Source organism: Ananas comosus, unplaced genomic scaffold, assembly GCF_001540865.1.
Source record: "Ananas comosus cultivar F153 unplaced genomic scaffold, ASM154086v1, whole genome shotgun sequence".
NCBI classification, from domain to species: Eukaryota; Viridiplantae; Streptophyta; class Magnoliopsida; order Poales; family Bromeliaceae; genus Ananas; species Ananas comosus.
The window spans coordinates 60,380-84,518 of NW_017893376.1; the positions used below are offsets into that span (position 1 = coordinate 60,380).

The window sequence follows — 24,139 nt, forward strand, 5'->3', positions numbered from 1 at the left end:
TGTTGTTGTACCCGACCACACTTTGGATATTAGAGAGTATTGCCCTAGTTGCCCTGTTCGGGTAGGAGATTGGATCATGCCCATGGATTTGCTAGCTTTGCGCAAGCTGGGGGATTTTGATGTGGTCTTGGGCATGGATTGGTTGACCAAGTATTATGCCACGATTGATTGCAAGAATCGCACGGTTACTTTTAGAGAACCGGGACAGACTGAGGTTGTGTTTAGAGGATGCCGGAGTTCGCTTTTTGCGATGTCGATCAGCTCGTCTCGAGCTAGGCAGCTGATCAGCCGAGGATGTGTAGCCTACTTGGCTAGTGTTGTGTTGAGGGGCGAGGATGACACCCCTAGGATTGAGGATATCCTGGTGGTACAGGAGTTTCAAGACGTGTTTCCAGTTGAACTACCGGGTATGCCACCCGATAGGGAGATCGAGTTTGTGGTAGATTTCGTCCCTGGGACTACTCCAATCTCGAAGGCACCTTATAGGATGGCACCGGCGGAGCTAAAGGAGCTGAGGGCACAGCTACAGGATCTGTTGGACAAGGGCTTCATTCGACCGAGCGTCTCATCGTGGGGAGCACCAGTTCTGTTTGTCAAGAAAAATGACGGATCACTTCGCCTATATGTGGACTATCGTGAACTCAATAAAGTCACGATCAAGAATAAGTATCCGTTGCCGAGGATCGACGACTTGTTTGATCAGTTTCAAGGATTGTGTGTGTATTCCAAGATCGATTTGCAGTCGGGATACCACCAGTTAAAGATCAAACCCGAGGATGTATCGAAGACGGCTTTTAGAACACGATATGGACACTATGAGTTCACAGTTATGCCGTTTGGGCTTACTAATGCCCCGGCAGCTTTTATGGATCTGATGAACCGTGTTTTTAAGCCTTATCTAGACAGGTTCGTCGTGGTGTTCATCGACGACATTTTGGTTTATTCTCGAAGTGATGCGGATCACGAGGAGCATTTGAGACTTGTACTTCAAATGCTTCGAGAAAAGGAGATTTATGCCAAGCTGAGAAAGTGTGAATTTTGGCTTCGAGAGGTTGCCTTCCTTGGACATTTGATATCGGGATTGGGTATAGCCGTGGATCCTAAGAAAATTGAGGCTATCAAGGATTGGCCGAGACCGACGAGTGTTACGGAGATTCGGAGTTTTCTTGGACTGGCCGGTTATTACCGGAGATTCGTTGAGGGGTTTGCTAAGCTGTCTACTCCCCTCACGAGGCTCACGCATAAAGGTGTCAAGTTCATCTGGAATGATGCATGCGAGAGAAGCTTCCAAGAGTTGAAGCAGAGACTGACGACCGCCCCTATCCTAACCCTGCCAGTTGCTGGAGCAGGGTATGTGGTTTATAGTGATGCATCTCTTAATGGATTGGGCTGCTTTTTGATGCAGGATGGCAAGGTGATCGCATATGCTTCCCGCCAACTGAAGGAATATGAAAAGAATTACCCTACGGAGGATTTGGTGTTGGCGGCCGTAGTCTTCGCATTGAAGTTATGGCGCCATTACTTGTATGATGAGCGGTGTGAAGTATACACGGATCACAAGAACTTGAAATACCTGTTCACTCAGAAGGAGTTAAACTTGAGGTAGCGCAGATAGCTGGAGCTGCTCAAGGATTATGATCTGACGATCATTTACCACCTGGGCAAGGCTAATGTGGTGGCGGATGCGCTAAGTAGGAAATCAACGAAAAACTTAGCGATGCATGTTGTTACTCAACCGCAGTTGATCGAGCAGATGAAGCGGTTGGAGTTGAAGGTGGTGACTCCTGACACGCCCTTGAGGTTGATGACTTTGGTAGTGCAACTTACACTTGTGGATAGAATTAAAGAAAAGCAAGCTTCCGATGTGGAGTTGCAAAAGATTAGAGATAAAATGGTTGATGGTTGCACCGGCAATTTTCTTGTGGATGACCAAGGATTGATGCGTTTCCGTAGACGGATTTGTGTACCGGCGGATTCGAGAATTAAAGAGGATATTCTTCAAGAAGCGCACCGAGCGCCCTATGCTATACATCCGGGAGGCACCAAGATGCACAGGGATTTAAAGTTGCTCTATTGGTGGCCCGGAATAAAAAAGGACGTTGGCGAGTTTGTAGCTCATTGTCTAACTTGCTAACAAGTAAAGGCTGAGCACCGATTACCCACGAAAAAACTTCAGAGTTTGCCTATTCCCGTGTGGAAGTGGGAGAAGATCACCATGGATTTTGTGACAGGATTGCCTCGCTCTCAGACCGGGCATGATGCTATATGGGTGATCGTGGATAGGCTGACGAAGTTGGCACACTTCATACCTATTCATACTACTTGGACCGGGGAGAAGCTCGCACAAGTGTATCTTGATGAGATTGTGCGACTTCATGGAGTGCCTACATCGATCTTATCGGATCGAGACACGCGGTTTGTGTCTCACTTTTGGAGGAGTCTGCAGGACGCCTTGGGCACCCGATTGGACTTCAACACTGCTTTCCACCCTTAGAGTGATGGGCAGTCGAAGCGTACCATCCAGACTTTAGAGGATATGCTCCGAACATGTGTGATAGACTTCCAGGAAGGATGGTCGCAGCATCTACCGATGGCGGAGTTTGCTTATAACAATAGTTATCAAGCAATCATCAAGATGGCGTCCTTCGAAGCACTTTATGGACAGAAGTATAGATCGCCACTTCATTGGAGTGAAGTCGGTGAGAGATTGGCATTAGACCCTGATGTGCTCCAGGAAGCTGAGGACAAGGTTCGAATTGCTCGGGAGTGACTTTTGACGGCACAGAGTAGACAGAGGAGCTAGGCCGATCGACGACGGCGAGACTTGGAGTTCCAAGTTGGAGACCATGTTTTCTTGAAGGTCTCGCCGACTAGGGGGATCAAGAGATTCGAGATTCGGGATAAGTTGAGCCCCCGTTTCATTGGACCGTATGAGATTTTGGAACATGTAGGTCCAGTAGCGTATCGACTTGCTCTACCACCGAACTTATCGGGCGTGCATAACTTCTTTCATATATCGGTCCTTCGAAAGTACATTTTCGACTCGACTCATGTGTTGGATGCTATACCTGTGGAGTTGCGGGACGACTTGAGCTTCGAGGAGCAACCAGTGAGGATTTTGGCTCGCGAGGTGCGAAAACTGCGTAATCGGGATATTCCGTATGTGAAGGTTCTTTGTAGCAACCACGGGGAGCGGGAGGCCACGTGGGAGCTAGAGAGCGCGCTGCGGGAGCGCTATCCCCATCTTTTCAGATGGAGCATTGAGGTATGTGTTTGCTTTTGAGTTTCGCGGACGAAACTCCTTTTGAGAAAGGGTGAATGTAACGCACTGGACCTGTGCAAATTGCGAGGTTCGAGTGTTTGATATGGATTCCGAACTTTTCCACACTTGGTGGAAGGTCGTAGATGGTATTCCGATCTAAAAGTTCGATTTTTGAAATTTTAGCTAAGTCCTGAGAGTTTTCACTCTCGGGAACCGGTCCCTGGTAGGAGAGACCGGTCCCCTCGGAACAGTATTGCGACAGGACTTGAGGCAACCGGTCCCATGTGGGGAGAGACCGGTTCCCGAACATTGGTTTTGCGGGGCAGGCTGAGAGACCGGTCCGAGGTGTCGGGGAGACCGGTCCCCCAGCACGAAAACTGCCTAGACCAAACAGTGCACAGATTGCACAGTTGAGAGACCTTAGTGGATTTTGTTACCATAGGAGGCTTATATGGTCTTTTCTCTTCCTCTCACTCTCATATCTCCCCTTCAGACTTACTCTAGAGAGAGAAAGAGAAGGAGAAGAAGAGGAAGAAGAAGGAGAAGGAGAGGAACTTACTTGGAGGCTTTGGAGTATCATCCCCTTCCTCTCATCTCAATATTGGTACCTTGGAGCTCGTGGTTGAAGCTTCGTGGAGGATCAAACTTCAACCCTATTTGGTTTAGAGCTTGGGATGGAGCTTCTCTTGAGGTTGGTAGCTTGTATTCTCCATTTAATACAAGTTTTCTAGATTTTACTAGATGAAACCCTAGATTGTGGAATTAGGGTTTATTTTGGGGGTTTTGGATTTGTGGCTTTTAGAGCTCTATTGATGGGATTAGAACCTTGGATAAGGTTGCTTTGGAAGGGATTTGGCGCCTATTTGAGCTTTGTTTGAGGATTTTTCCACCTAGGTGAGTTTTTCTCCACCTTAGCCTATGTTGGTTAAAGATTAAGCTTAGTATTATTTGTAAGGTCCGTTTGACTCTTGTTCCTACATCTTTAGGGTGCTAGGAGACTAGTGAGCACCTTCGTCGGAGCACACGAAAGGTTTCGTGAAGTCATGGTGGGTTTGGCTTCATTGGAATAGGAGAAAACTTCTCCTAAGTGGTTCAATGTCCTCGTTTCATCGCACCGCATGCATATTCATGCTAGATAGAATTTATGTGAATTTTAGAATGCTTAAAATACATGTGTTATGTATTATGAAAATTCATCTCTATATAGTAGAGCCTTATGTGGACTTAATATGCATGTGAGTGGCATTCTTCTTGTGGTTTGGAAACATGCCTCATATGACGAAAATGACTCAAATTATCTATTCTTGAACACTAAACTCATGCTTGGACTTAGTAGACAAAAGTGCCATAAAGGGGCACTTGAACTAGTAAACTGTGGAACTGTAACATAGAGGTATAGAAATAGGCCATTGTGACATCGACTATATTCTGTGTTTTAGACACGATGATATAGTGATAGGCCATTGAGACATAGGCTATATTCCATATTTTAGACATGATGACTTGAGACTTGAGACAGATTTTACGCTTCCATGCCCTTGTGCTCATTCGCACATGCTTGTGAGGGTCGCTCCCTACAAGCCGGCACTCTGGAGATAGCCATCGTGACATTTGCTAGCCTGTGCGGGAATGGGCGCCGAAGTGGATTGCCGTGGGAGAGGCTCGTTCCTCGAGTGGGGATGTTGACTACCACGGGGCCATTAGGCACGGTACAAGCCAGACAGCCTACGGGTGGGTCTTACAAGATTGCAACTATAAGTAGTTGGTATGCGAAGTGGACTTGAACTAGAATAGTAAACAATGACATTTTACTATTTCCGTTATGGACATTATGTTGATTGCATACTCATGCTTATTCATGTTAGCATAGCTTTCTTATTTATGCAAATAATGCTAAGTAGAGACATCATGTAATAGTCAGCATTCATGTTTATTTACTTGCTGTTCATTTCGATATTTACTCACTTCTACTTACTTGCCTAGTTTTTGGCCTAATGGTGCTTTTCACTGAAGTCAGTAATTGCCCACTGGGAACTATTATTTAATAGTTCTCACGCCCCCTGTTTATGGTTTTATTTCAAAGCCTTCGGCACCGGCGGAGGCACGGGATCCCGGCAAGGGAGTCGCATAGCTAGATAGCGGAGCTTGCTGTTACTCCTAGGTGGTCACTCTCTTCTTTTTGGTTTTGTGAGAGAGAGAGTTTTGTTACCATGTATAGAGACCACCCATGTTTTTATGTTTACCATTTGTATTTGGGATTCTTCTTGTACTACTTCATGCTTTTATCTAGTGGACTTTCGGCTTTATGTTCATTTCTTTTATTGTAGCTCATAGATACACTTTGCTCTGATACAGCTAAATGTCCTCTCTCTTCTTGCCTTATTTATCATTTTATTTTAGACGCCTTATATGTTTTAGACATATGGCGGGTCTGGGCACGCGCTGGGCGGGCTTCCACTGGGTCCCGAGGCGTGACAGCTGCGCATGTGCCTCAGGATCCGCCCGCACCTGTAGCACCTACTCCGACGGTGGCGGCAGCACCGGTGATGGCTATTCCTCCGACGGCTTCGGGTTTTTCGGCTCCTATCCCGGAGGTACTTGAGGCCGAGCAGGAGCGGTCGTTGGCGGTGTTCACGGCCTTTAAGCTGTTCAATCCTCCGAAGTTCTACGGTGATGTGAAAGACCCTTGGTTAATGGAGGCTGGCTTTCAGCAATGGAGGCGTTGTTCGAGGATGTCTACACCCTCGAGAAAGATAAAGTACGCCTAGCGGCTCACTGTTTAGAGGGGTCGGCTAGATCATGGTGGACGCGAGTGAAGAATGGTCGGTCTTTGGATCCGGCTACCATGTCTTGGGAGACGTTCCGGGAGATCCTGCTAATGGAGTATTTTTTCCAAAGCAACAAGCGGAAGATCAAGAAAGACTTTCGCAAGTTAAGGCAAGGAAACCGATCGGTGCGGGAGTACGAAAGGGAGTTCTCGCACATGGTTGATTGCGTTCCGGGCTTGGTTCATAGAGACCGGGACCGAGCGGAGGTCTTTGAGCGCGGGTTGCGGCCGAAAATATTCAAGACTATTCATGCGCTCCGGCTGAAGACCTTCGGGGAGGTACTCGATCGCGCGTTATGGGTAAAGTGTGGCAACGCCATTACGCGCGAGGAATGCGAGGTGTTTGAAAGGGACAGGGACAAGGAGAAATCTAAGAAGCGATCGACTGGTAGTTCCGCGGGGCAGTCGAGTTCTAAGCGACCCCTTCGGTACCCTCGACCGCAGTGGCAGTGAGGCAGAGGCTAGTCGAGGAGTCAGATGACTTCCTTCCCGTGTGTGATTTGCGGCGGGAATCACAGGCCCAATGAATGTTCTCAGCATGACGGGAGGTGTTTCAGATGCAGCCAAGCGGGACACTTCAGTTGGGATTGCCCGGGCGGCGTGTCACCTGCTTCGTCAACTGCTTCGGCTCAGTATGCTCCATGACAGCTTGCAGGACTGCCACCTGCTATGTCGGCTGGGCGCGCTTCAGCACCGCGTCAGCCGGAGGGATCACGTGCACCGAGTGACGGGTTTTTGCCACTCAGGTGGAGAAGCTGCCTGCCGTACCAGATGACGTCGTGGCAAGTATCATTCTGATTAATGGCATTAGAGCAAGAGCATTATTTGACACGGGTGCATCACATTCATTTATTGGTGCATCGTTTTCTAAGACTCATGGCATGAAAATAGTGCATAATTATGACTATTGGTGGGTTAACGCACCAGAACATTCGTTTAGAGTTCATGAGGAGTGCTTAGCTTGTCTGGTTCAGATCGGCAAGTGGATTATGCCGGCGGACTTGCTAGTGTTGAAGCGGATGTGGGGATTTGATGTCATCTTGGGAGTTAATTGGCTCTCCAAGTATTACGCCAGCATTGACTGCGACAGTAAGGTGATCACTTTTCGTGAGCCTGGTCAAGAGGAGTTGGTGTATCAAGCGTGTAAGAGCTCGCGCTTCGCGGCGACCGTGTCGGCGGCGAGGGCGAGAAAGATGATCAAAGGCGGATGTGTGGCCTATTTGGCAACCATGATAGAGGCTCACAAGGAACACCCTAAACTTGGAAATATCTGAGTTGCGAGTGAATTCCCGGATGTGTTTCCGGCGGAATTACCGAGATTGCCACCGAATCGGGAGATCGAGTTCGTCATTGACTTGATTCCCGGAGCGGCGCCAATTTCGAAGGCTCCGTACAGAATGGCACCGGCAGAGCTTAAGGAGTTAAAGGCCCAGTTGAAGGACTTGCTCGACAAAGGCTTTGTTAGGCCGAGCGTGTCACCGTGGGGAGCTCCGGTGCTATTTGTGAAGAAGAAGGACGGTACACTTCGACTCTGCGTTGATTATCGCGAGTTGAATAAAGTGACAGTCAAGAACAAATACCCGTTGCTGAGAATAGATGTCCTTTTTGATCAGTTGCAAGGGTCGCGGGTATACTCGAAGATAGACCTTCAGTCGGGATATCACCAGTTGAGGATACGACAAGAGGATGTGCACAAAACAGTGTACCATACGCGGTATGGCCACTATCAGTTTACGGTAATGCCGTTTGGGCTTACGAATGCCCCGGCAGCGTTTATGGACCCAATGAATCGGGTCTTTCGACCGCTATTGGATAAATGCGTCGTGGTGTTTATCGACGACGTGTTAGTGTACTCGCGGAGTGAAGAAGAGCACGAGAAACATTTAAGAACCGTGTTGCAAATACTCCGGAACGAGAAGCTTTATGCTAAGCTCAAGAAGTGCGAGTTTTGGCTTTCGGAGGTGACCTTCTTAGGCCATGTGATTTCCGGGAGTGAAGTCTCGGTGGATCTAAGGAAAATTAAGGCGATTCGGGATTGGCCTCGTCCGACAAGTGTGGCGGAAGTCCGCAGCTTTCTCGGACTGGCAGGCTATTATCGGCGTTTTGTGGAGGGGTTTGCGAAGTTGACTACTCCTCTCACACGCCTTACGCACAAAGGAGTAAGATTTGTATGGAGCGATGGTTGCGACCAAAGCTTCCTAGAGTTGAAAGAAAAGTTGACGTCTACCCCAGTACTTGCATTGCCAACGCTGGGAGAGAGTTTCATGGTATATAGTGATGCCTCATATAGTGGTCTCGGGTGTGTTCTTATGCAAAATGGGCGAGTCATTGCTTATGCTTCGCGCCAATTGAAGAGCTATGAGAAGAACTACCCAATACATGATCTCGAGTTAGCGGCGGTCATTTTCGCGCTAAAGCTATGGAGGCACTACCTTTATGGTGAGCATTGTGAGGTATATACCGATCATAAGAGACTCAAGTATTTGTTCACCCAGAAAGAGTTAAACATGCGGCAGCGGTGGTGGTTGGAGCTGTTGAAGGATTATGACCTTACTATCCTATACCACCCCTGGAAAGCTAATGTCGTTACCGATACGCTGAGTCGCAAGTCAGTTGAAAACTTGGCGACGGCAATTACTAGTCAACCGTTGTTGCAAAGGGAAATGCAACGGTTTGGATTAGAATTGGTGGCGCCGGAGGTTCCGACTATCTTGGCGGCACTAGTGGTTCGACCGACCTTATTGGAGCGAATCAAAGAGCGACAAGTTGATGATCCATATCTCCAAAAGGCGCGGAATGACGCTGACGGCGGATGCGCTAGCGACTTCGGCGTGGGATCCGACGGTGCACTTCGGTTCAAAAACCGGTTGTGTGTGCCTAAGGACGATGAAATTCGCAAGGTGATGTTGCAAGAGGCGCATTATTCCCCGTATAGTATTCACCCGGGTGGCACTAAGATGTACAAGGATCTAAAGTTACATTATTGGTGGCCGGATATGAAGAAAGACATTGGGGAGTTCGTGGCGCAGTGTTTGTCGTGCCAGCAAGTGAAAGCTGAGCGTCGATTTTCTGCGGGGAAGTTGCAGAGTTTACCAATCCCTGTGTGGAAGTGGGAGGACATAGCGATGGACTTTGTGGTCGGATTACCCCGATCGCGAGCTGGACATGATGCCATATGGGTGGTTGTGGACCGTTTGACAAAGTCGGCTCATTTCTTGCCGATTCACACCACGTGGTCAGGAGACAAGTTAGCACAAGTCTACTTAGATGAGGTAGTGAGATTGCATGGGGTTCCATTATCGTTGTATCAGATCGAGACTCCCGGTTCACTTCTCATTTTTGGAAGAGCTTGCAGGATGCTCTAAGCACACGGCTCGATTTCAGTACGGCGTTTCATCCTCAGAGTGATGGCCAGTCAAAGAGGACAATTCAGATACTCGAGGATATGTTGCAAGCGTGTGTACTCGATTACAGTAGAGTTTGGCATGAGTATTTGCCGATGGCGGAGTTCGCTTACAATAATAGTTATCAGGAAAGTATAGCGATGGCGCCGTTTGAGGCACTTTATGGGCGTAAGTGTTGCTCTCCTATCCATTGGAGCGAAGTGGGTGAAAGAGTCACCCTTGGTCCGAATGTGGTGCGTGAGGCGGAAGAGAAAGTTCGTCTTGCTCGCCAACGATTGATGACGGCACAATCGCGGCAACGAAGCTACGCGAATAAGCGCTGAAAAGATTTGGAATTTACGGTTGGCGACCGTGTGTTTCTCAAAGTGTCGCCAATGCACGGGGTGAAGCGATTCGGCATTCGAGGGAAGCTTAGTCCCCGATATATTGGTCCGTATGAGATCCTAGAGCGAATTGGGCCAGTGGCGTACAAGTTAGCATTGCCGCCGAAGCTTGCGGGAGTGCATAATGTATTCCACGTTTCGAATCTTCGCAAGTATTTTCGGAACTCCTCACATGTGTTGGAGTATGAGCCGGTAGAGTTACGGGAAGATGTCACTTATGACGAGTTTCCAGTTAGTATTCTTGCTCGAGAGGAGCGGAAGCTGCGGAATCAGACCATTTCGTGTGTGAAAGTGCAATGGAGTAATCACTCGAGGCGTGAATCCACGTGGGAGCTCGAGGAAAAGATGCGCGAGGTCTACCCTGACTTGTTTGGGCAAGTGGACTAAGGTATGTGTTTAAGTTTCGCGGCCGAAACTGTTTTTAAGGGGTGCGGAATGTAACGTATCACTTTCCCGTAAGTCGTGCTGAATTCCGTCGAAGAGTGCGGAACGCGGAGTGGAACGAGTTGGTATAGGTTCAAAGTGCATTGGAACCTATGTAGACATTAAAGGGACCCGAGAGAGTGAAATTGGAAAATCTGGCCAAGTCCTAGATTTTGGACTCTCGGGGACCGGTCCCTGTGGGAAGAGACCGGTCCCCGTATGCGTAGCCTGCCTAGAAAGCTGGAAAATCAGCTAAGTCCTGGAATGCCAGGCTACCGGAACCGGTCCCTACAGGGAGAGACCGGTCTCTGTAGGTGAAAAAGTTGGGAAATGGCTAAGTTAGAAAATGTTGCTCTCGGGAACCGGTCCCTGTGATGAGAGACCGGTCCCCGTGCGCGTAGTTAGCCCGAAAAGAGTAAAAATTTGGCTAAGTCCTGAGAGATGTACTCTCGGGGACCAGTCCTTGCGAGGAGAGACCGGTCCCCGTATGCGAAAGATGCCCAGTGAGGGTTGGTTGTAAAGAATGCAATTGAGAGAGGCTTATGTGCTAATGTTGTAAGGTGAAGGGTTATATGGGCAAGGGCTTGGGTGAGAGCTCATTTGCTCTCACTCCAACACTAAAACCTCTCCCTCTCTCTCTCTCTAAAAACCTCTCCTCTCTCTCTCCTTCTCTCTAGAGCTTGGATCAAGGAGGGCTTTTGGAGGAGAAAAGCTTGGAGTAGAAGCTTCCCAAGGTAGTGGCTAGCATGTGAAGAGCTTTTGGAGGAAAGCTTTGAACCCTAGGTGAGTTTTTGAGGATTTCTAGGGTTTTCAAGCTAGGGTTTTGTTGTTTGCTTCTAGTTGAAGCATCTAGGGACTTCTATTGAGGATTTCCTCTATGATTGTGCAAGCTAGGGGCTTGTATGGGGAAGATGACAAAGTGTAGGGACCCAAAATTGGGGTTTTGTAATTATGAGGTCAAAGCTTGGGTTTGATCTCATTCTAACGTAATTGATAGGTCAACGAACGCGTTAGTGCGCTCGGTTCGGCGATACGACGAGCGTGCGTGAAGATATTGAAGAAATAAGCTAGATTGCTGCAGTTCGTTGCAGTTTGCGGCGTAGAAGGCTAAAGAAATTCCAAGAAATTGTATTCCGGCATCCTTGTAATACTAAAAGGTGGGGGGTGCTGTCCGGAAACACCGGATCTCTTTCTATGTCTATATCACTTTATTCGAGCATATTGATATTGGAGCATTCTTGCATATAGGGTAGTGGGATTATGTTCTTGGTTGAAATGCATTTAGATGCTTAAAGAATATGTGAAATGGTAATGAACCAAGTGAACCATACATGAAACGAACCCTATGTGCATGTGAATGTGTAATAGACTATGACAATAGTAACAAATGTGACATTGACTATAGTGACTCGATTGGCATCGAAAAGTGAATAGTTAAACAAGGTTTAACCCAGAATGATATTATGAGATATTGTGGCATGAGACAGGTTTGGCCATACTTCCTCAAATTGAGGATGGGATCATACTCACATGTATTGGTTCCGGCTTGAGAGAGGTTGCTACTCCTCAAGCGGTATACTCCGAAGTGTAGACACCACGGGTGGGAGTGCCCGGCGAAAATCCCTCGGGCGACAGTGCCATCTGCCTTCCCCGGTAGATGGGATCGATCCCTCAGGGGCATTTTAAAAATACTAATCCCGGTAGATGGGACATGTGAGATGTGAGTTTGGATGAACTTGATGAACCCTGGAAAGATTGGGCAAAGGCCAAGTAAAATGAGAAATGAATATGCATGCATCAGATTCATGTATTTGATTATCTATCTATCTGTTGACAGTTGTTTTGTAGGCATTGTATTAGTAATTGCATTAGATGGTCCGGTATCTATCTTTATTAAAATACATATGCCTGAAATAGACCTAGTGGGTGAATCGGCGCGGTCGGTGGCCGAACCCACTGGGAACTTCGTTTTAGTTCTCATTATCACTAACCCTGCAAATCCGTGCGCAAGTGGGGCGGCGGAGGATCGAGGCAAGGGTATTGTACCGTAGCTAGCGGCCCTCGGACTATAGGCATACCCTTTGTACATTCAACTTTTGTATGTTAAACTAATAATGTAAAATGATGTAAACCTTATATTTTGGTTAAAGGCTAATGTGATGTAAATGGATGGATAGAGTGAATGTAAATGTAATAGATTACTTGTATTTGATTAAAATGTAATCAAATGACACGTATGTGTATGAATGTTTAGTTAGTTTCGATGCTTTCACGTATGAATTGGTTGTTGTTTGCTTCCGTACAAATCTTGTATAATTGCATTCATTTGTATTAAATTGCTTGTATTATACATGTTGTTGGAGCCTTGGGCGGACAGGGGAGGTGCTGTCCGTTCGGCGTCTGTTCGCGTGCCCGAACCGGCCAAATTGGTGGTCCCCGGGCGTGACAAACTGTCCATTGTTTTATGGGTGAAAGGCTGTACTTCAGTGCAATAAAGTACCCAAGGCTTCCTGTGGGCTTCTCCAAGAATGCAAGATGAACCTCGAGTCTCAATCTAATACTATCGAGGTAGGCACTCCATATAACCTTACTATCTCATTCGTATACAACTGTGCAAGTCGCTCCTAGGACCATAGTTTACACAGGTAGGAAGTGAGCAAACTTCATCAATTTGTCCACTGTCACCACACTACATATCCGGCCTGGACTCAAGGTAATCAAACGACGGAATCCATCTTGATCTGGTCTCATTTCACTCAAGGTTTGGAAGATTCTGAAGCTAGCTTGTTAGTAAGTACACAATGCTCAACCTTTATTTGTTGACAAGTCAGACGCCGAGATACAATTTTTTACAATTTTTTTGTATTATTATTTGAAACCATACTACTTATCCAAATTTTGTAGTTCAAGCTAATATACATGATAACGTCTGCCCCTTAACATCATATCAAAACATCATTCACACCTCCATTACAATCTAATATCTTTTGATTCGATCCATGCATCAACATGAAGTATCTAATTCTTATCTGTGTAATAATAATATTATATAGTATGATCTTTTTTTTTTTAAACCTCCTCTCAAGTTTTAAAATAAATTTAATTTGGGCTAAAAGATCTTGGAGGTTGGGGTTTCCACTCCTAGGTTGGCATTCTTTCGGGGATTTAATCCCCGACCTCCCTAGGGTTGGGTTCTTTTGATGTGTGCAAGGATTGGATAAAAGGGCGTTGTAGAGGCCCGCAGGTCAAGTCCAGAGAAAAGAAAAAAAGATTAAATAATTATACTTGCATAATTTGGCACAATAAAGCAAATTTTCTACAATTCCGAGCATAAGATTCTCAACGAACGAAGTTCATTTAGCTGCTGATTTTTAATATAATTAATTTTGCTAAAAATTTAGCAGCCGAGTAAATTTTACTATTCAATATGCCAAATAATTATGTTAAATCAGCAATTGGATCAATCTATGCATAGAAAATTCTATGCACGGAATTGTACCCCTTTAGCACACATAGGTGAAAGAAACACACTTTATTTCATACCCCACCTAGCAATGGGGATAGGTGAAAGAAACACACACTTTATTTCACGCCCCACCTAGTAGTAATGGGGACTTGTTAATTATCAGACCGTTTTTCCCGATAACAACGCATGGAATTCATTCAAATAGATACACTATTCGGAATTCCCTTCGCCGTGATTCCGGCCTCACTGGTCCGATAAAGCAGTGTGTAGGGCATCTTCACCGGGCCGTTCCGGTTCTTCAGGCTTGGATCGCGGTTTCGCTTGACGATGTCTGCCTCGATCTGCGCCAGCGCCGCATTGAATCGCTCGAATGCCCGCAGTGCGCTCTGGTCGGTCGTCCATTCTGGCGTGTCGCGCTGGCCTAAGTACTTCTCGTCAGACGTGTGCGTCGACAGAATCTCGATTAGCGACAAGACGAGAATCGTCTGCAGCATGCCGGTGGTAGTCCGTACGAACGCCTTATCTGGATTTGTCTTCAGCTCATCGTACTCCACTGTCCCTGGCGCCGGCATGAAGCGCCGGCTGATAGTGGGACCATTCGGCATGTATCCTGCGTAAGGGTACTGCCCAAAGTTGACGGCCGCGTGGAGGGCGGATGCGACCCAGATGATGGTCGTGCATGCGTGGGTCAGTTCTGAGACCGCCTGCATCTCGGGCCACCAAGGCTCATCCTTCTTGTCGCCGTGCCCGACCTCACGCACTTCCTTCCACCACGCCTGCAGCTCGGCGTCCGCTTGGACCGCCGCATCGCTCGGGTAGTAAATGGAGCAATAGTCGGACACCCAAGTCTCGATCGCGTGCCAAATTGCGAGTCCGTCGACAGCATATGGATAGTCCTTGATCAGTAGTTGCTGCTTGTCGGGGTGCTCGCCGTCGCCGACCAGAATTCCTCTGTGGAAAATAATAATAATAGTCGTATTTAACTTATTCGCTGATGACTAGCATAATTAGGAAGATCTAGCCAGCAACAGCGCAACTGTTAATTAAATTTTGTCAACTGGTGTTACCTCTTGATGAGATCGGCAGGGAGAGCTTCCTCCATGAAGTTCCAGCTTTTGTAGACATAAGAAGACATCTCCATTGAGTACCGTGCGGGGAAGACGGTCAGCTCGAGGATTCCTCCAGCATTGATGAGAGTCTGGCGGGCCAAGGCATTGATATTCATCGTGTCGCGATAGTGCGGGCTTAGGAGCTTGTTGATTGGGTGAAGCGCGCTTAGTTGTCGGTTCGTCGCAATAACAAACGGTTCCATCGTCGCATGGGTGTTCAACCTGCAATACAAACTAAGGACTTAAGTACCTAGATTATGATGGTGGTTAAATGATCAGAACAAGAGAGCAGAGCATCAACCAGTGGCTAATGATCTGGTGGACGCCGGAGTCATTTACTGCGACATAGGCTTTAGCGAGCTGCCAAATGGCTCCTTCAATGCCATTTTCTGATGGTGTGTACACATCACTGACGGCACCGTGTTGTTCCCCGTCTGGGCTGGGCAAGCTGAGCTCAATCGCTAATGGCTTGAGAGTCGAGTCCTCTTTTAGAAACAACAGCGTTCTTGAGGCGTAAATCTTATTTCCCGTAGAATTAATGCGATTCACATAAGGAATTAGTGTATCATGGTGATCCAAGATGAATAATCTGTTATCCTTCAATGCCTACAGAAAAAAATGTTTAATTTGTTCTGTTCTAGTGCTCACATTTAAATATCCAAAAAAGTGATAGCATTATGTTTCGTTTATATACGCATATGGAAATAGACCTGATCTATTGTCAATCCATCCAAGTTGCTCTGAATATGGGCTGATGTTATGGTGCTGTTCTGATTTCCGTATTTGGTCGGGTCGAGTTTGCTGACCGGCGGGAACACGTCAAGCCGTTTGATGATGAGAGGATTCACTCCAGCAAGCATTTCCCGCGTGAATTCTTCGTCAGTTCGCCAGGCCCACTCATCAGCTGCATATTAATTATTTATCAGCAAACCTCATTTAGTAGATGATAGCAACGTGTGCAGAATTATCCGGTCTAGCATCGATTTTTGCCAACCTTGAATGACTTGTGGCTTGGGGAGCTTCAGCAACCGCTGGTTGCCTTCGGTGCGGAGCAACTCCTTGAGCATCTCGAAGGGGATCTTCTGCCTGAGCTCGTCGAACAAAGGGATATTGGGCACCGGGATGCCGCCTTCGTACAGCTTCAGAACATCATCGAACGAGTTGAACTCAAATGGTGTAGCATTGCTGATGGACTCCAATAGCGGGAGTATAGATTGAGCAACAGCCTTGACAGCCAAGGTGAGGAAATCGGCCATTTTGAGATGCCCAAACCGCTCGTCGCGGGGCACATATATGTCCAAGCTCAACGACGGCAGTCGGCTCTCTGAGTTAGGATCTATTTTAAGGGGACATAAAAAATTTAGTAAAGATCATTCTCCGGTAGCTTAAACATTTCATAATTTACGGAAAGAAAAATTACAATAATATGCCTGTTTTCGTAGGCGGGCGGCCGGTCTTTCCCCTACGTGGATAGGGGTACTCCGCAGAACCACCAAGAACAGGGCGAGCTAATGCCGGACTCCAGTCGGGATTCCCAAGATCATTGTAGTAGGCGTAGTTGTAAACACGGTCCCATTCTTGTAGTTGCCCGGTTACATTGTCTCCCTTAAGGTGGTAGAGCTCATCATCTCGGTATGGCAACAGAGGTGCCGGTGTGTTTGCACGGAAATACGTCTGTCAAAAACACAACAACGACAACGACAACAACAACAAATTTATATATAGAATGCCACAGAAACCACAGTGAAGCAGGATAGCAGTTTCATTTGTTTATAGGAACCCTCGCAAGGGTCAAATGAATTTCGTTTCAGCTTAAGAAATTGCCCATACAAGTCTAAAATTGGTTTCATTAGTTTGTCTTCCATATAATTGGAGGCAAACGGAGTATCTTTATCTACAAGTTAACGAATTATCAATTGAAGTTCGAGATTAAATGAATTTAGTAGACTTCGATGGTGATACTACCATGAGGAGAATTTTCCTTCGTTTTAACTGCAAAACCGAAGTAATCGTGTAGTCAGCATAATTTTGATTGGTTAGCTAATTCTCACAATGATTGACCAATCATGAAATTAAAGATCAGATTTAGTATTTCTTCAGACATGTTGGAGTTCATTTACATAAAAATGTTTGCAACTAATGCAGCCAACATCATGAGGGTTCATATTCCATAGATTTTATCCTGTGTAAAATTAGAACACCGTTCTAAAGATGATTATATTAAGGTGAAAAGTTGTACAAATTAACCGTTGATGTACTGTCACAATGGAGCTTTTCAATTAAAGGTTCCGGCCCTTACATTTTTCCGCATATTGTAATCTCATCCTCGACTTCTATAATAGGGAGTACCAATACATTTATGGTGTATTTTTTATCGAAGTCGGAATCGGTATCGAAATCAGAATAAGAATAAGCTCGAAGTGGAATCAGAATAATTTATTACCTTATTCTATTTGGTTCGCTGCTTAAATCGAAGTCAGAATAAATCATTCTCATTGTCGGTGTTTAGTTCAGATAAATATCAGAAACATGGTTAAATTAAAATGTCAATTTTCTCTTTATAATATATTAGTTTAAATTTAAACTAAAAATTAAATATTAAGACTTTATGTCAAAATTTTAAAATGATGTCAAAATTTTAAATATATTTTTAAAAAAAATTAAAATTTAAAATTAAACGGATAATTCAAAATATAAAACTAAAATTTGATTTATTCAAATTTTAACTTAAAATTATAATTTAAATTTCAATTTGAATCTGTAATTTTAATTTAATTTTTAAATAAAATTTGAATAAAATTTTAAATTTTAAATTTAAATTTAAATTCAAATTTATAAATTAGATTCAAAATGCTTGATTGAATTTTAATTTTTAATTTAAGTTCAAATTAAAATTTAATTTATAAATAAAATTTTTTAATTTAAACTTATGTTTTAATTAAAAAATAAACTTAAAAAAGTTAAATATTTTAATTCTAATAAATCAATTCGTCCGGATTCAATATCTAATCCAGCCTCCTAAGCCGGATTGGAAAAAGAAGTAATTGGGGGAATTCTCATTCATCCGGAAATCGGAATTGGAATGGAAATCTCGTATACCAAACTTAGACAAACGGATTCGTTCATTCCGATTCCAATTTCGATTTCGATTCGGGTGAAAAAAGGGGCGAACCAAACACGCCCTTACTCTGTAAATTTGAGCCACATGTTATGGGGATAAATCTACAAGTGCTCAAGTTAGTTTCAGGTTTAGCTTCACCTAAATCAGATCCGAATCTGTAATATGAGGTCTTGTTTTGGTATTGTTATTTATTTTCCAACACACGTTCTTTACTATTTAATTAAGGGTTAATTGCATACAGCTCCATGTAAATATATCGAATAACAAATATATTCCTACAAAGATTAATTTTTAACTGTTATTCCTATAAAAGTCCAGTAATATTCATATTTGTTCTTTTGATTTGTTACTGTTAGAAAACTAATTAGTTTTTAATAGTAGATAAGTAAAATGTCAATTTTGTCATCACAAATATATTCCTCCAAACGCCCCAACAGCTGTAATCGTACAGAAATGTTCTCTCCAAAAATTTTCAATGGTCATCTTCTTCTTCATCTTCTTTGTTTTTGAAACCCAATCTACTTCACTATTGTTGCAATCTCTTCTCTCACTCTTTTTCTCCTAATCTTTTTTTTTAGCAAAATAAGAAAATCGTAGAGGAAATTGAATGGAGAAGCAACATGCGTTCGATATAGGCGTAACAACACGCGTCGTGGATGAATAGAGAAGGAGAAATTCTAGTTAAGAATTCCCATTTCTAGGACTTGATTGAGAAAAGAAGGTATAATATAAGAGGGATAAAAATATTAATTTATTTTATTGACTAACCAGGATTTAAATATTTTACCTATGGTTAATTAAAATTTTCTAACGGATCCTGACGGCAGGAGTATATTTGAACACATTACGCATTACAGCTTTTGCAGTGATAACATAATAAAGTTGTATTTTATAGGAATATATATATTTACAATTTGCTATGTTTGCAGAAAATGGTATGCAATTAACCATTTAATTAATATGTCGGTGGGTAGATTTTTCTATTTTTATCGAGATTGATTAGCTTGCAGTGCATTCCTACTAGTTGACAAATGAGAAGTTTTTTAAATAAATCATGAAGGCGGAAAAGAACTTCTAAACTTTTACTTTCCTATACCAAACAAATACCTTGAAAACCAAGAATTACAAGCAATCTACCCTCATTTTTACACTGTTTTATATAAAATTTTACTTAAAAAATAGAAAATCAACAACATTACCAAACATGCTGGTGTTTTCTTCTCTAATAATAAAAAATTAAAGCAAATGTCATTTTTTAGACTAAATTACCCTTTCCATCACGATAAATTGAACGTACCTATATTATGTGGCACGTTTGTCAAAAAATTTGTACGGTTTTCTATTGTGGTTATTCAGAATATGTTTTTTCAAGAAAAAGCTTTTTATCTTCCCTCGCCCTCATCCTGTTAGGACTTAGGATTAGTATTTTTCTGTTATTTGGAATTTTTTAGTTATGAAATTTTCAAAGAAAATTTTTTATTTCTGAGAGATTTTTAGTATTGTCTGGATATTAACCTATTTCAGTTATTTCATAACGATTTTTTATTTATTTTTATTTTTGAAGAAATTTATAACATTGTTCGGGTTTTAAATTCTACAAACAGAGTGCAAATTTTTTCTAATTTGTAGGATTATTAGATTGTTAAGATTTTAATGCAAATATTTTTAAATCTGTAAAATTATTATGTTATTCAGATTTTAAATTCTACAAATAGAGTTTATATCAGTTTTTGAATTTGTGTGTTTTTGAATCTTTGTGTTCCCCTGATTTTTGTTTGAGAAATTGTTGATCTGATTCGGATTCTTGAAAAAGAATTATTGTTTTCTTTGGATTTTTCTTCAACTTTGGACCGATTTGAGAGGTTTTAGAGAGTTATAGGTTTTGATTTTGGTGAGATTTCATGGTTGTGTTTCATTTTTTTCCTTTTTGATCACTTAACTTTTTATGCCTTATTTTACTTTTACATATTATTAATATTTTATCTTTTCAACTCTTTTCAATAAAGAAAAATGAAATTTAAAATTTAAAGTTGTATCTAAAAAAAAATAATGGAATTCTTTTTCTTTGGTTAGAGTGGATTATAATTTTACTCCATTTTTTGGAGTATAGTTTAACTATACTCTAAAAATTACGGTATTTTTTTTTTCCCAAACGCTTCATGGGATAAATTTCCTACGGGTGTAGGATAGTTTAACTATACTACGTTTTTAAGGGTATCCAAACAGGACCTAATTGGTCGTCATTGCTAATTACGACTAAGGGTAAAATAGTCACTATATCAAATATAATAAATTTTAGCTCATTTAGAAATGAGCAATGTAATTATACCCTAAAATGGAGTGTACATCTTACACCATTTAAATCTAAAAGGTCATTATTTTTTCACTTGTTACATCATTTTTTTTTTCCCTTACTAAAAGCTATTTGGATTTTTATGAACCTACGATAGAGGGTGTAAGATCTAAGTCTTATTTTGAAGTGTACATGTAGACTTGTTTTTGTTTAAATTAGCTTTCTTGCAGAAAAAATTTATAGTTTTGCGTTTTGCATTTTGCAAAAGTTGCCACTTTTTTTTTTTTTTTTGCATATTCGCATCGAATTTTTAAAAACTAACTAAAATACCCTTGTGTCTTAAATACCCATTCTCCCTCCTCCACCCATTTTCGCGGGCGCATGTCTCCGCCACCAACGGCAGTGTCAAGCGCTCATCCCACCTCCGCTGCCTCCACACCAACTCCTCCGTCGCATTTACATAGTGGCATTCCTCACGAGCGAGAGAAAGACAATGAACTTAACCCGCTCATTATCATGGCTGCTCAGAGTTTCACCGGAGATGGAGACGAAAGTGGCAGAGGAGGAGGGCAGCAATTGTTGGATGAAAATACTTTCGAAACATTTCGCGGCATGAGCGAGACTGATGGTGGCGAGGTTGTGACGATAATGAGAGAGAAAAATGTGGCAGGCCACACGATATTACACTATTTAAAAAAATTATACTATTTAGTAAGAAAGTTGCATTATTTTATACATTATTAAATGTATCAAATAGTGCAATATTTTTGCTAAATAATACAACATAGGTTTAAATAGTGCAATATCGTGTCACCTATCATATTTTTCTCTCTCATTACCGCCACCAACTTGCCTTTGCGGTGATGCTCACGAACTTGCTTCAGGAGCATTCTCGACCAGCAACCATCGTCCTCCTCCTCTGCCATCTATGTCTTCATCTCTAGTGGCGCTCCGAGCTGCGCCACTCTCATCTCTATTGCGATGACCTCGTCGGAGAAGGTCGAGAACGGCCACGACCACGAGCGAGTCAAACTTCACCATCAGCCTCTCACCCGTGGGCGAGGTAGGTGAGGAGCATGATGGCGACATTGAGGCGATGGAGTAGGATGAGAGGAAATGGGAGGAGAAAAAGAGTAAGAAAGAGTAAATAGAGGTATTTGGATCGGTTTATAAAAAAAATTGATCTGAATTTATAAAAATGAAGAAAATAATTTTTTTTTTTAAAAAATGAAAAACTAGTAGATATTTTATGCAAAATGGCCTATTTTAATTTTGCGGGAATATATACATGTAATTATTGAGCATAAAACCTACCACTAGGGATGTAAAACGGGCCTGGCAGCCCACGGGCCACCTTGCCCGGCACGACTACGAGCCGGGCTTAAACACGACACGAGTATTGTAGCATCCGTGCCGGGTTGGCCCAACCCAGCACCACGGGCCGTGCTCGGCCGCTCCAACTGAGCCACGGCACGGCCTATTACAGGCCTGGGCCGTGTCGGGCCGACAGTTAGGCCCACGGCCCGGCATGACACGTCCTGCATGGGCCGTGCCTGCTGGGCCAACTCGGCCCGGCCTTTGGACTTGGAAAGCCCACATCCTGCTGGCCTTGGGGAGTTGTGGATGATACCAGCTGGATTTTGGGAATTGGGGAGGCAGGTTGGCTACCCAACTTTCGAGGGGTGAGGTAAAGAGGGCCTGGGGCACAAGGCCTTAGGCCCTTTTGAAAAAAATTTTAAAACAAATCTATTTTAAATATTTTAAAAAAAAAAGTTTATTCAATAGTTTGAAAATTATATAAAAGTTTAAAATTATTTAAAAAATTTATTCCTGTATATATTTTTTAATAAATTTTATTTCTTTAGCTAACATATTATAAAAAGAAAACTATTTTAATTTTTTTATTTTTAAATAAAATTTTAAAGGGCCGGCTTGGAGCCCGGCTCGGCCCAGCCCGGCCTGGCCTATGCTAGTCAGACCGGAGGACCGTGCTGAGCCGGGCATTCATAAAATTCGGTCCGTGACGGTACGGCCCTGATTTTAACAGGGCTGGGCCGGGCCAACCCATGATCCAGTTTGACACGGGTGAAGGCCCGGCACGGCCCACATTACACGCCTACCTACCACCTTCTGGGACAGACGGGTATCTTTTTGTCTGCTGCATTGTTTATAGTCGTTCCAAGCAGGAATGAACACATAGTCAGAGCAATTAGTATTTAATACACCAAGAATCAGATCCCCAAAATAGGAACTTATCATTCTAGCAGCATCATGAGACACGTAACTTCTACTTCCTAGTGTAATGGTCTGATGATGAACAAATGGGATTCCTCCGAGAAAATGAAAAATTCTATGCATTTTTTCAACAATAAAATCTACTCAAAATCAATAGAAATTTATAGAATTGCGGACCCTTTCCATGTCCGAGAAAACTACTTATTTTAAACGCCAATTTTACTTTTAGGAGTAAGCATAATAACATTGCTGAAGTCTTAGGGTTAGGCAGTTAGATACAGATCACACGTAACATTAAATTTGAGATATGCACTTTTAGCCTCGAGAAGTACTTAGACTGAAGAAGTTTAAAATAGGGAGACCTACAGGCAGAATCCAAAAGAAAAAAAAAAAAGAAGAATTCTTTACAAAAGGTACAAATATATCAAGTCCATTTCTTAGGCTCTTTTGGGATTTATATACTGTTTAGTGCTCGAAGCTTGGACATTCTATTTCTCAACAATGTATATATAGGTTTGAATACCTGACCTCGCAAATAACTCTATAATATAAAACAAACACTATACACTGTATTGTTTGACTACTTAATTCTCTTTGTTGATTCATCTATGGGTTCTAATAAGTGCAATGTCCGTGGGAGTCATGATCAGATCAGGAATAAATTCTTCTCTCCCTAGCAGCCTTGCTAGTCAGTTTCTTTTTCTTTTTTACTTTTATTTCTCTCTCTGATTATCAGCAAATTGACTAAATCTAGATTTGTACTATTTCATGTAACTAGAACGAATTAGATTTAAAAACTCAACCAAAAAAAAAAAAAATATTAAACCGGCTACTTACGTTATTGGCGAAGAAGACGCGATCGTAGTTGTACTTGTCGGCCGGGTAGACCCAGGAGTTGCAGACGAAAACTATCCGGCCCTTGCCCGGGAAATCATCGATGGTGAGCGTCTTGAGGTAGAACTGGGAGGTGTGATGGTTCTTCACGATCACCGCCCCGGGTATTCCGGTCTTCGCATCCCACTGGAACGTCACGTTGTACTTCGACTCCCCTGCCGCCAGCGACGGCAGCAAGCTGATGTAGTTCTCCAAATACGCCGCCTGCCCCACCACTCCCCGATCCCCGTTATCTGCGCACGCACAGACATGCATATATGGCTGTATTGAGAACATCATTTTCTTTAATTTGGGGTTAAATTTTGGAGATACAAATTATTTTACAATAACTATCAATTCATATTAATTATCGGCATAATCTTGAATTGATCAATTAATTATATATCAAATTGATAGGACATTATACATAGTTAAAGTATATATTCATAGTCCACTTTTTACTATAAGCAATGATATTCATACACTCAAAAAAAAGATGTATATTATAGGGATAATTTCATCAATACCCCTTTGAAAAATCATAATTTCATGAATAACCCTCTAAACTAGAAAATATCATCAATACCCCTCTTAAAATCAAAAATGTTCACAGATACCCTTTAGGTTCACTTTCCGTCAAGTGGTCATCCAATATTTTATAAATACCAATTTTACCCCTAGCAACATTTTAAATATGTAATATTTAAGATTAATTATCTGATCAATTTTTAACATTTGAANAT

The 24,139-nt window shown here is 42.9% G+C and overlaps 1 protein-coding gene across 1 annotated transcript; it reads right to left on the minus strand.

Moving 5' to 3' along the window:
* Positions 1-13,812: 13,812 nt before the first annotated feature.
* LOC109705821 (probable linoleate 9S-lipoxygenase 5) lies at positions 13,813-23,678 on the minus strand. The gene is made up of 7 exons (XM_020226600.1): positions 23,361-23,678; positions 16,305-16,548; positions 15,869-16,210; positions 15,585-15,778; positions 15,176-15,480; positions 14,833-15,096; positions 13,813-14,716 (listed from the first exon to the last, which is right to left on the minus strand). Exons 1-7 carry the CDS (start codon positions 23,670-23,672, stop codon positions 13,963-13,965), a joined length of 2,415 nt encoding a protein of 804 aa, XP_020082189.1. The 5' UTR covers positions 23,673-23,678; the 3' UTR covers positions 13,813-13,962.
* Positions 23,679-24,139: the final 461 nt, after the last annotated feature.